The 11,788-nt window shown below is 35.8% G+C and overlaps 1 protein-coding gene across 1 annotated transcript; it reads left to right on the top strand.

Moving 5' to 3' along the window:
* Positions 1-661: 661 nt before the first annotated feature.
* On the top strand, positions 662-8,596 carry LOC150084247 (uncharacterized). Its single transcript, XM_090376163.1, has 5 exons — positions 662-841; positions 920-1,041; positions 2,783-2,865; positions 5,162-5,251; positions 8,448-8,596. Exons 1-5 carry the CDS (start codon positions 722-724, stop codon positions 8,594-8,596), a joined length of 564 nt encoding a protein of 187 aa, XP_090232289.1. The 5' UTR covers positions 662-721.
* The last annotated feature ends 3,192 nt before the right edge of the window (positions 8,597-11,788 follow it).

Raw genomic sequence — 11,788 nt, forward strand, 5'->3', positions numbered from 1 at the left:
AATGAAACAAGTGTCTTCCATATTATGAAAATCTATTGAATTGATTTTCGAATTTGCTGTATTGAGTTTTTGCTTTTGGATTGACAACGCTAAAAGAGTTGTTTTGTAATGATTTAGACTTTTTTTAGATAGGTTTTTCATACGCCTACGTTATGGTAACCATCACAAAAGTGACTCACAACAGCAGAAATGCAGAGGTATCATAATTAATTCAGTCGACTTTTTAATTTTGTCAACCAATCTATCAATGAGAAAACGAAATCCTTCTTACACTCCTCATTCTTTTACTATTCTTGACTACGAAATAGTGGAAGATAAAACGAAATCCTTCTTACACTTCTCATTCTTTTACTATTCTTGACTACGAAATAGTGCAAGATAACGAAGAATTCGATTACTTTACGAATACAATTAATGATATGGTTTACGACTATAAGCAAAAAAGAAAGAAAATAACAGTGGAGAGGTAGTGAAGGGCACAAAGCATGTATTTTAAGCAATACTGTATTCTGCAAGTTACGACGTCACCCATCTGGTCCTTTCATCCGGATAGGTGACGTCACGTATTGTGACATTGGCATATTTAATTTATATTAGCTTCACGTGAATCTCTTCCACCATGGTACATATATATTGAGTTTACCATTAACTGTATCAGACAACTGCTTCAGCATTTTCGCTTTGACGAACTTGCGTTATTCCGTTTGTCCAATCCTTCAACATGTTGGGTCAGCTCCATGGTCTTTTCCTTCTTTGGCTGCTCACGGCAAGTCATGCTTGGGAAGTCAGAAATGGAACTTGTTCGGATATAGAAACTGACAACCATTTCTCTTTAGATCGTGTAAGTATGAGATACATCTTTCACCTTGTGGTGAATTTTGTATTTTATTTATTTTTAATACTTTCTTTTCCTTTTTAGCTTAAGGGAAAATGGTATGTCGCAGCAACAACTCAGACACTGACATCGAACAATCCTGTTTGCTTCATTTATGAATTTAACACAGAGAGTGAACCAGCAGTGCTGCTCATTTCCTATCAAGAGTAAGTACAGCCTTTTCGTTTTTGGATAGATCTGTGTATGTAGAATGTGTGCTGCTCGGTCTTGTATCCTACACGCCATAGAACCATCTTCTACAGAAAGCTGAATGATAATTGTTTAGTTAGTTTTTTTTTTGCGAAGATGGAAATTTATATTATGTTGATATTTGGTTTACAGTTAATGATACCATTTGACGCAATGAAGTTTCTCATACCAGTTTTAAAACAATATGAGCTAATTTTTTATTGAAATTAGGTTAAGCTGAAGTGGGGGGGGCCTAATTTTTTTAACGAGAATTATAAATGGTTTGGTTAAATAAAATAAATAACTTTTTGTTTATACTTTGCAAGCCAAGACCAGAACAGTTTACAGTTTCATCATCATTATTATTATTATTATTAGCCATATGGTGCAATTAAGCTGTTGCATTTTACAGGTGTTCCATTGTCAGATGCAGCGCTTAAAGGGTAGATTAACCTTATAGGGAACCCATTTGCTTATATAGTGCAATATCATGAAAACTAGTGGTAAAGTGAAGTTCGTTTTGCTGTGCGTATTGCAGTTATTCGACAGGTTAAATCCTGCTGTCACAAAAGCAAAGTACAGAAAATTTTACAAACTTCACTTTGACACTTATACAATCATTAACGGCATTTAACAGCCAAGTGTAACCCAATCAGTTAATTCAAACGCGTGTAGCATTGCTCTATCTCGTTAACCACTCGGCTGCGTACAACAAATTAACCTTTTTACCATGCCATTTCTTTAAAAGTAATACAGGGCAACACACACAAAAAAAACGTGGTTTTCAACCAACATACAAGACGTATAGAATACGCTACTTTGCAAACACAATGCGCCGATGCTATGACAATAGAACAAATAGAAAAATTTAGTTGTTGACAGAAGAATCCTTCAACGTATATTTAACTTCGGCATCCAATCGGATGATCCAAAGGAAACAACATCACAAAATCGAAGTGTTGCGAACACCTCAGCAAACTTCTGAGATGCAAACCTTTCAGAATCTTTCGAATGATTATAGATATGGTAATCACAGAAAGATCCGGAATGTCAAGAGAATGTTTGAGCACTTCCCAGTGAAAGCGATCTAGTTTTTCCTTTTAATATATCCTCCACAATTTATGATATTGACGAGGGAGTAAAGAAGAAACTTTAAAAGTTTTTCAATTATTAGAGGGAGGGACATAATTGAGGCATATAAGGTTCTGATGAGGGTCAGTAAAATGAACGCAAGGAGATATACTTTCACTGGTAGAAGAGAAAAGAACCAGGAGCCAAAAATATAATATGTCAGGGAATAAAAGAAGACGGGGTCTTATGAAATTACCTTCGGGTAGCATGTTGTAGATCACTGGAATAAATTACTTTCCAACGGCAGAGGTGGAGAGTTTTGTAAAGTGCACAGCGGAACTGCATAATCAATGTTTTGATGCTGGAAAAGTATGAGCGATTGGAAGTTTATTTTGTTTTATTTATCTATTTTTTTATGGCAAACGCTGAATGAATCAGTAACCGTATTAGCCATACTAATACGGATACTGGTTCACTATTTTTGTTTCATTTGATCAATCCTTATAAACTGAATTTGTAAATGAGTTGATAACGTGGTATCAGCTCATATACAAATATTTTTTTAATATTTAGTTGTGAATGCTGGTCTAGCATAACGTGTACTTGATGTTTCGTGTGTCTAATTCTCTGATTTCTTTGCAATCAAAGATGTAGTGACATCAGAACCGTCAATGTAACCCTTATCCCCGATGAGGATGAACCAGGACGAATTAATGGGCAACTTGAAGGTGGTAAGTAAAGTCATTTTAGTCATAAATACTTATGTATATATATAAAGGCAGAATAATCGTATGCCTAAATTTGATGAGACCACTATTATTCCTTGTCAACTCAGGATTGCATATTTTCCCAATCGAAAAATTATTATACCAAATTAAAATCCAACTATGTTATATTATTTCTCCTGCAACTCGCAGTCGAAGCATAACCACTGGTACCGTATAGTGGTTTACTCATTTGTTACTCGTTTGAAAAGTGGCAAAACCATTATATTGTATAGATGAGGGTCTAGATTCGAAATCCCTCATAGACGGGTGGAATTTCGAAAGGCTTCTGAATCCCGCTGAAGTTAGGTCGATATTAGGCGAAGCGAGTAGGACTTCCCCTTGAATTTTCCATGGTTTTTCATCCCACACAACATGCAAATAGGCTTGGGAACACATAGTCACTTTATTATTTCCCGTAATCGTTCTAATATTTTCTTATGCGTGACAGGATTAAAATCTATCCATGTTAACTTCCGTTTAATCCGAAATAAAGCCATCTGACGCCACACTACACTATCCTACCGACGAACAGTGAGTCCTGCATGGAATGGATTTCCAACTAATGCTGTTCCATTCCTGTTCGAAAATAACCTTTATATCAATTTCTTTTCAGTTGTTGTTGTAGTAGTGTTTTTAAAAGCATTAGCGACTAAGGGCATATTGTTCTGTGTAAGTTGTCTGAAAATTGCACGTGTTCTCTGGTCGATTTTCTGATTGCTGGAGAAAACCCTGATTTCAAGCAGAAAATAGCCATGATATCCTTTCTTGAGACCGATTAATTCGGCCACATTGTCAAAAAGGCCGATAAAAATTCCTCGTAATTGATGGGACTCGAACTCAGTACTTTTCCACCTGGTATGTATGGGAGTCAATTTCATTGGCTGCAGGACAAAACTAGCAGTAATCCGAAATAGCGCTCAGCAGCCATTGACTACCTGCTTCTGGTTCACTGACAGAAGATCCTAGAAACAACTGATGGCGAACTAATGGCATGCATGTCTTGAATAGCATGTAGACGGAAATATGCTAGCACGCGGTTAGCCCAAAATAGTCAATAGTAGTAGTAGTAGTAGTAGTAGTAGCAGTGGCATGTGATGCAAGAAAGCAAGTGTATGAGCTTATGCAGCATCAGCCAAAAAAAAAAAAAAAAAAAATCACACCATTCCCTCCAAATGCCTGTCCAGTTCCTCCTTAAATTTATTTAAGCTATCAATTTCCACAACGACAGATGGAAGTTTGTTCCAGAAATGAACCACCCGCTGGCTAAAGGCAAATTTCCGCACATCTATTCTACATCTGTCCTTTCTTAATTTGAATTTATGCCCCCATAGGTTCGTAATCTGAACAATCATTGACTATTTTGGCTGCTCCATCTTCTGCTTCTTCTTCAACTGTCGGACCGCTTGCAAATACACCTACGCCATCTACAACAAACTCTTAAACCTCCGACCACTACCTTACGTGAATGTTAACTGTACAATAGGCTTTTTGCATTTATCTAGAAATGTATCCTAAACTTCAAACAATGGAGAAGAGGAGAAGAAAATAAAAAACTTATGCTGATACTTGATTACGCTCTTGAACTCTATTGAAACAAATACTTAATATTCAGCGCACCTATCATGGTTATATTACAAAATGGACCTACTTACCTGACAGGACGTGCCTAAGATAGAACACTTGCTATGATATTTCTCTTTTCCCAGAACTAATTTCAAACCAGAGTTCTGCCACATTACATGCGTAGTTGTGGCCCACCTCCCCGTGGTGCAGACGGACATTGGGCAGGCTTTCCAGGTGATCGCCTGCCTGGTGACAAAGAGGCCAGAAACAACAACACAACAATTCAAAAATTTATTTTTGAAATTTTTATTGGTCTTAGACATTCAAAATGTTTGATGTGACAAAACTAACCGTCTGGAAGTGACATCATCCAGGGTGTACCAGCTCTCAGGGGTGCAAAATGAATAGCACCAACATTTCTTTTCATGTAGTCGAACAACTATTTGAAAAGATCCTGTTGATATTAACGGCAAATTTCCTTCGATAGACTTTTTTGATGTAGTAACTTTACAAGAGAGTTAATTTTTTTTCTCTCAAAAATTTCGGTTGTTAATCATAAGTAAATCATGAGTGAAATTGCTGGTGTTAATATGCTATATTCTAAAAGTCTTCGTGCTATATAAAATTTGCATAACTGTGTTCAATTCCATTAAATATAAGGTATTTTGTTAATATCATGTTGTATTATTTTTAACAGGTGGCGTGACAAATCTGCTAGTGTTGGACTTAGACGGTAACGATATGCTGATATTTTTCTGCAATGAATTATCTGATGGAACCTATGCAGGTATTTCACGACTACCGGATCAGCTTCATTACATTTTAAAATGGCGTATATTTTTGGTTTCTGCAGTTTACCTCTAAATTTGTCTCAAAGCGTCAACTTATCTTAAAAGTCTGTTGGTTCAGAATTTTATTATTATTATTATTATTAGCCATATGGTGCAAAGAAGCCTGAGGCTTATGCTGCATCCCCACATCATAATAATATTTTAAATAATATTTAAAATAAATAATTTAATTATTTTAAATCATTTATTTTAAATAATAAATAAATATTTCAACAACTATTGAAATTAAACAATTTCAATAGTTGTTGAAATTATTATTTATTTAAATAAATAATAATTTTAACAACTGTTTCTCTCATTACAATTTGTAATGTGAGAAACAGTTGTTGAAAAACAAGGGAAGAAATGTATATGACGTTGAACACAAATTTTCCGGAGAAGTTGAACCCCAGGGGCCCCTATCTCGTGAGTATGGGCTTGACACACCCAGGGTCCGGAGCTGGATATCATGATTTTTCTTTCTCTCTCTTGGTGATTCCCTTCTACTTCTGACCGACTCTCTCTCTCTCTATCTCTATGGGTTATCAGAATTTTTTTTTTTTTTTTTTGGCTGGGACAGCAAAAGTCCCAGACTTCCTTGCGCTATATGGCTAATAATAATAATAATAATAATCATAATAATTACGCTGCAAGCAAGAATGAAAAATACGTTAATGATGAAATATTTTAAGATTTTATGTACCCAAAGTTGTATAATTATCAATTTAAAATGCATTCGACATACTCTGCATTTATATGCAATTAAATGTAGCACAGGATTTAAAGTGATCACGTGTGACCACTTTACATAGATTTCCAATGAGTGGAACATATTTACAGTGCAACTACTTTTAATAATGATTACTTTAGACCATCTTATGGACCAACATTATCAATACAAAGTATATGTACTCTGTAAATACATCAATAACTCTACAATACACCAAAAGTCAAATATGGAGATTCTCACCAGGGCCGGATTTACATATAAGCTAAACAAGCTACAGCTTAGGGTTTCATATTACAAGAGGCCTCGCTTCATCTTTAAAAAAATCTTGTTTTTAAACTTGTTGATTTAAACGGATTTAAACTTGTTGTGGCTTAGGGCCACATAGTGTGCATAGTGTTAGGGTCGGGCGCCACCTGTGGTTTCCCACATCTGCGCCATATGTACACTGTGAAGAAATACAGAACACTGTAAATGCCAGAAAAAGTGTAGTGTGTTGAATGTGTAGTTTTGTGTTGGGTTCTGTTGTGTGTCCTGGCATTTGGCCGCAGGGCCCCTGGTGGAACCCCATGTTGCCCGCACACACCACCAGGAAGTAGCCGGGCTGCCCATTATTCTCTGGCAGGTCTCCGTCAGCGTCGCCTGAGCTTCCTGAACGGAGACTAATTAAAAAAATAATAATAATAAAAAAATAATAAATATAATAAAAAAAATAATAAATATAATAAAAAAAAATAATAAATATAATAAAAAAAATAATAAATATAATAAAAAAAATATATATAAAATATATATATATAAAAAAATAAATAAAATAAAAAAAATAAATAACATAAAAAAATAAATAAAATTTTAAAAAATAATAATAAATAAATTAAAAAAATAACTAAAATTAAAAAAATATATATATATAATAATAAAAAAAACCGATAATAATAATAAATAATAATAAAAAAATAAAAAAACAATAATAATAAATAAATAAAATAGTAAAATAAAATAAATAAAAAATAAGGTAGAGTGCGGCAGTACAGGGTGTACGGAAGAAGATGGGGGATGAAAGTAAGAGTAAGGGGATGTAGGTAAGGGCATCCCGTAAATTGACAGTGGAGCATATGCACCACCAGAAGAAAAGGGGGAGGGGATAACTCCAGAAGGGTAGAAAAACCACTCAGCGAGAGTGCTGAGTGTGACTTATATTTTGCGGTGGAGTGGTCAAGACCACTGGAGCCTACCAAACCATATGGAAAGTTAGCAGGTAATCCTACTTTGGATGTTCCAGAGTTAGCAAGTCGATGCTTGTAAAACAGTCAAGTACAGATTTTTTTATTTCAAGTTTGAGTAAGTCCTTTACAGGTTTCTAACCCTGGCTTGAGTTGGTTGTAGAGTCCTGCGCCTAGGAAAGAGGTTCTGTGCGTACTCCGTTAATGATTTATAATATTGTTCTTCAGAAATTAGCAGGTGCTCCTGTCCTTGAGGTATGTGTTGTAGCCTGGTGTACAGTGTTCCTCGAAGATTGTTATAAATTGGGCAGTTATAAAGAAGATGGTCCCAATCTTCAATTTCTCCACATGTACAGTAGGGGTTATTGATGATTCCCAAGGTAGTCAACTTATGATTTATAGAGCCGTGTCCAGTTATAATATATGTACAGTAGAGGCCAGGAGAGAACCAAGGCGGCGACTTTGGATAAACTAGTTTGACATCCGGGATGAATTTCTTAGTTATCAGGCCCTTGTCCGTCTCCTCCTATCTTGTCTGCCAGATTTGTAGTAGCATGGCAACTGGCTTATGACAGCTGGCTTATGAGAATCAGGGCCGGATTTAAACTTGTTGTGGCTTAGGGCCACAACAAGTTTAAATCCGGCCCTGATTCTCACATGTTGAGAGAGACGTCCCCATCTGTGCGAAGCCCTACAGATGGCACACTCTGCCCGCCAACAGATGCCATAGGCTTGTATGGGAACCGGAAGTAAGCCACCGGAAATGGAAGAGAGAAAAATTGGAGGCTATTTTTAAGTATGAGGCACTGAGCGATGGCAAGAGTTATCACTGTCGTACAATTTGAAACTTGAACCCACATTCCTCTCAACCAAATCAGGCAGGGCACCCCTCCTGTATAACCATAGGAGTCTATGGAATCAACAGTAGCCGCCGGAATGAAAGTGGGGTGGGGGTCCCAGCTCATGCCGGGATCAAAGAAAACGAAACTGCTAAAGCTGAGAATGTTCCAGCATCAAAAAACCTCTCAGTTCTATACGCTGACCACAACGAAGATGTAGGAAAACGACTTTCTTACAAAATGGAAATTATTCTGGAACCAACAAGACTCAAACTATATTACATCAAAGAATAAATTTCATACGTGTTACTCTTTGTAACATACCCCATTACTTCTTTTATTTATGGTTATTTTTATCTTTTAGGGAACTTTGGAATTTTTTCAAGAAAAGAAAAACTGCCTAATAAACACCTGAAGGATGTCGATAAAATAATAAAAGGCCTAGGTTTTCAACCGGTTACTTTCAGCACTTTTAACAACCAGTGTTCAGTGTGTTACTTACGCACTGATTAAAAAGATTCAAAGAGAAAAAGATTCTTTTTATGTAATAAATCTTATGTTATGTTTTGAAAAGAACCACGGCTAAAATGTGGTTCTGTAGATTTTTCGAATCTAGTAATAAATAAATAACTTTCAGATACTTTTTCATGTGTCTTTATGTAAAAGGTTTTTCAGAACATGTATGCCACCATTTATTGATTTAAAAATTTGTCGAAAACTAGTAAAAGTAATATTTTTCAACCACTTTGAAAACTGTTCGAAATCAGAATATCATATTCATCCACAACACTACATATTATCAAAGTGTACGATGTAAGTGTTCTCTCATTTTTATTCACTCCTGCAATTCCACATTAGATTCGCTTCCTGTTGCGTGTACTATCTTCATTTGGAAGCAATTAAATAAAGCAGGTGGTTACGGTTGCTGTTATCAATATTATGAACAGATATTTCCATTTTCGGTGACTCTATTGTCAGGGAAATGGGAAATGTGTTGTGCAAGAAGAATAATGGAATAGGACCAGGATGTGCTGCCACGGGAAACGGTAAATGGCTTTGGCGTTGCGCAAAGATATTGTTGTATACGTTGGCACTAGACTAGGACGGGACATAGGACTCACCGGGGAAACTCCAGAGGCCGGAAGATATGAGGCTTGGTCTGTGCTTGTTAACAAGAGAGATTGTTTTTACAGGTATCAGATACACTTGAAAAGAAGGGGTTCAAGAACATTTGCTGATGCTATCGAGACTGACAAGTGGGTTGGTTGGTTGTTGTTGTTGTTATTCGGATTAACGACACAAGGGCTAGTAAGGCCAAATTGTGTCTGTTCATGGTTAATTCACAAGAATAGGTGGGCTGGAAAACTGAAAGCTTGAGATGGATGCACAGACTAATATTTTAACTAGAGCCATATGCAGAGGTGAAAGTGATTCTTACAATGCTACTGTTGGTACATGCAGCAGCCTGGAAAGCAGGGTGTCTGGGATTTCAGGCCCTACAGTGGGTCATCATCGAAAAAACAAATAAAAACGAATGGAAAAGGCCCGAGTTCGAATCCAGTCTATGACGCGAGGAACTTTAATGGGCTTTTTTCACTTCGTGGCTGAGTTAGTCTGTCTCAGGTGTAAATAGCAATGTTTCCCCACCAGAAACTGGGGTTTTTCATCCAGCAAAACAGACAAATCGATCATAGAACACACGCTATTAACAGACATAAGACACATACCACGGCACATGAATTTAAATATTTGGGTGGCCTAGTTTGGTTTTGGTTTTTTGACGTGCGCAAATCACAGATATAGTTTCACACAACCGTGATATATTTTTTGTAGCCATTATAATCACACAGCTCATCAGAAGCATGACAAAAGTAGGGAGGAAAACAACAAAAATAGTGAAAGCCTTTCCGAGTGGCAAACATTTGGACACCAAAGTTCTCTGGGTCTAGTAAATATCTAAGTTTTGGGAAACAGTTTGCGAGTCTCCAAATGATTAATTAATAACAGAGTACAAACGTTACCAGAATTGTAATTCATCAAAACACAGGCGTTATCAAAAACGCGAGAACTACGTTACCGTAAAGCAAAAAACCACCTACTGCGCAGCTGCATCAAGCCCATAGTAACAAACAAAAATTAAACCAGACAAAAGTGCCATCTATCGGTATTATTAAGAACTGATTTTCTACAGTTACTTGTAAATAATAACTAGAATAATAACAAATAATAACTAGAACGTTTTATTTAGGCTACTTACTTTGATAGTTGTGTGTGGCAGCATGCTTTTATGATAATATACAAATTTACATCGACGTGTTCGAAAAGTGGAAAAAGAAATAAAGTACAGTAAAGCGGCTTTTTTGAGGAATAAAACAATTTAATTGTCTTTTAGGCGAAGACAAGTCTACGCTTGGTAGCGGTATAGAATATCAATATTCAATTATATACGAGAGGTATGACAATAAAATTCACGGTCTGGTGCTGTTGCTGTCATGTTCGACGAGTTTGAAAATTAATAAAAGGTGTATGTTATAGTTCAAACTTCCTCCAACAGATGGTGGTATTGTCTTGTAGGCTGACAGGTTGCAAGCAGTGCTTTAGTCGTAAAATTAGAAGGTATACTGTGTGATTATTATTATTATTATTATTAGCCATATGGTACAAGGAAGCTTAAGGCTTATACTGCACCAGCCAAAACAAAAAAATTCCCGAGTTACCCTGAAAGAGAGAGAGAGAGAGAGAGAGAGAGAGAGAAGTAGAAAGGAATCACCAAGAAATAGAAGAATGATGATATCCAGCTCAGGATCCTGGGTGTATCAAGCCCATACTCACCAGATTATATATACAGTGAATATTACTGTGCTTATTAATCAAATTCCAGGGAGTATAAGTAAGATACAGACTTTTGAATAATTATTATTTGAGTTTTATTAAATTATTATCCAATAATCAGATAAAGTTTTTTTTTTTTTAAACTAATAATTCAATAAAATAAAAGTGTATTTCTGGATCTGTCAGATACTGGATCAAGTGGATGAAACAGGTGCCTTCCATATTATGAAAATCTATTGAATTGATTATTGAAACTATTGCATTACGTTTTTGCTTTTGGATTAACAACTAAAAGAGTGGTTCTGTAATGATTTAGTTTTTTTTTTCTTTTTTTTTCACACAGTTTTTTCATATCCCTGCATTATGATAAATATCACTTAAATCCAATAGTGGCTCACCACCAGAGATTCGATAGTTTGTAATCATAATTAACTGATCGACTTTTTAAAATTTTATCAACCATTCTATCAATGAGGTAAACGAAACTCTTCTTATACTCTTCATTCTTTTAATATTCTTGACTCCAAAATAGACTAAGATTTCGATTCTTTTTCATGTGGTATATTTGCATCATTTTGTTGGAAGCTGACATTTCATAATTTCTGTAAAGAAATGTTTAAGCAATTTCAATATATGAACCTGAGCACAGAATTAAAAATGAACCCATTTTTATGAATACAAGCAAGAAGAACAGTGGGGAGGTAGTGAAGGAAAAATGCACAAGGGATAACTCTGCACATGTTAAGTGACGTCACCCATCCGGATCTTCCCTTCTCAAACATGTTGTGATGTGCGTGTATTTTGTACTTAGCATCACGTGAATCTCTCTCTCTCCACAGTGCCTATATATTGAGTTTAACCATTAACTGTACA

The sequence above is a fragment of the Mastigoproctus giganteus genome, chromosome 6, assembly GCF_048544385.1.
Source record: "Mastigoproctus giganteus isolate SK-2022 chromosome 6, ASM4854438v1, whole genome shotgun sequence".
Classification (NCBI taxonomy): Eukaryota; Metazoa; Arthropoda; class Arachnida; order Uropygi; family Thelyphonidae; genus Mastigoproctus; species Mastigoproctus giganteus.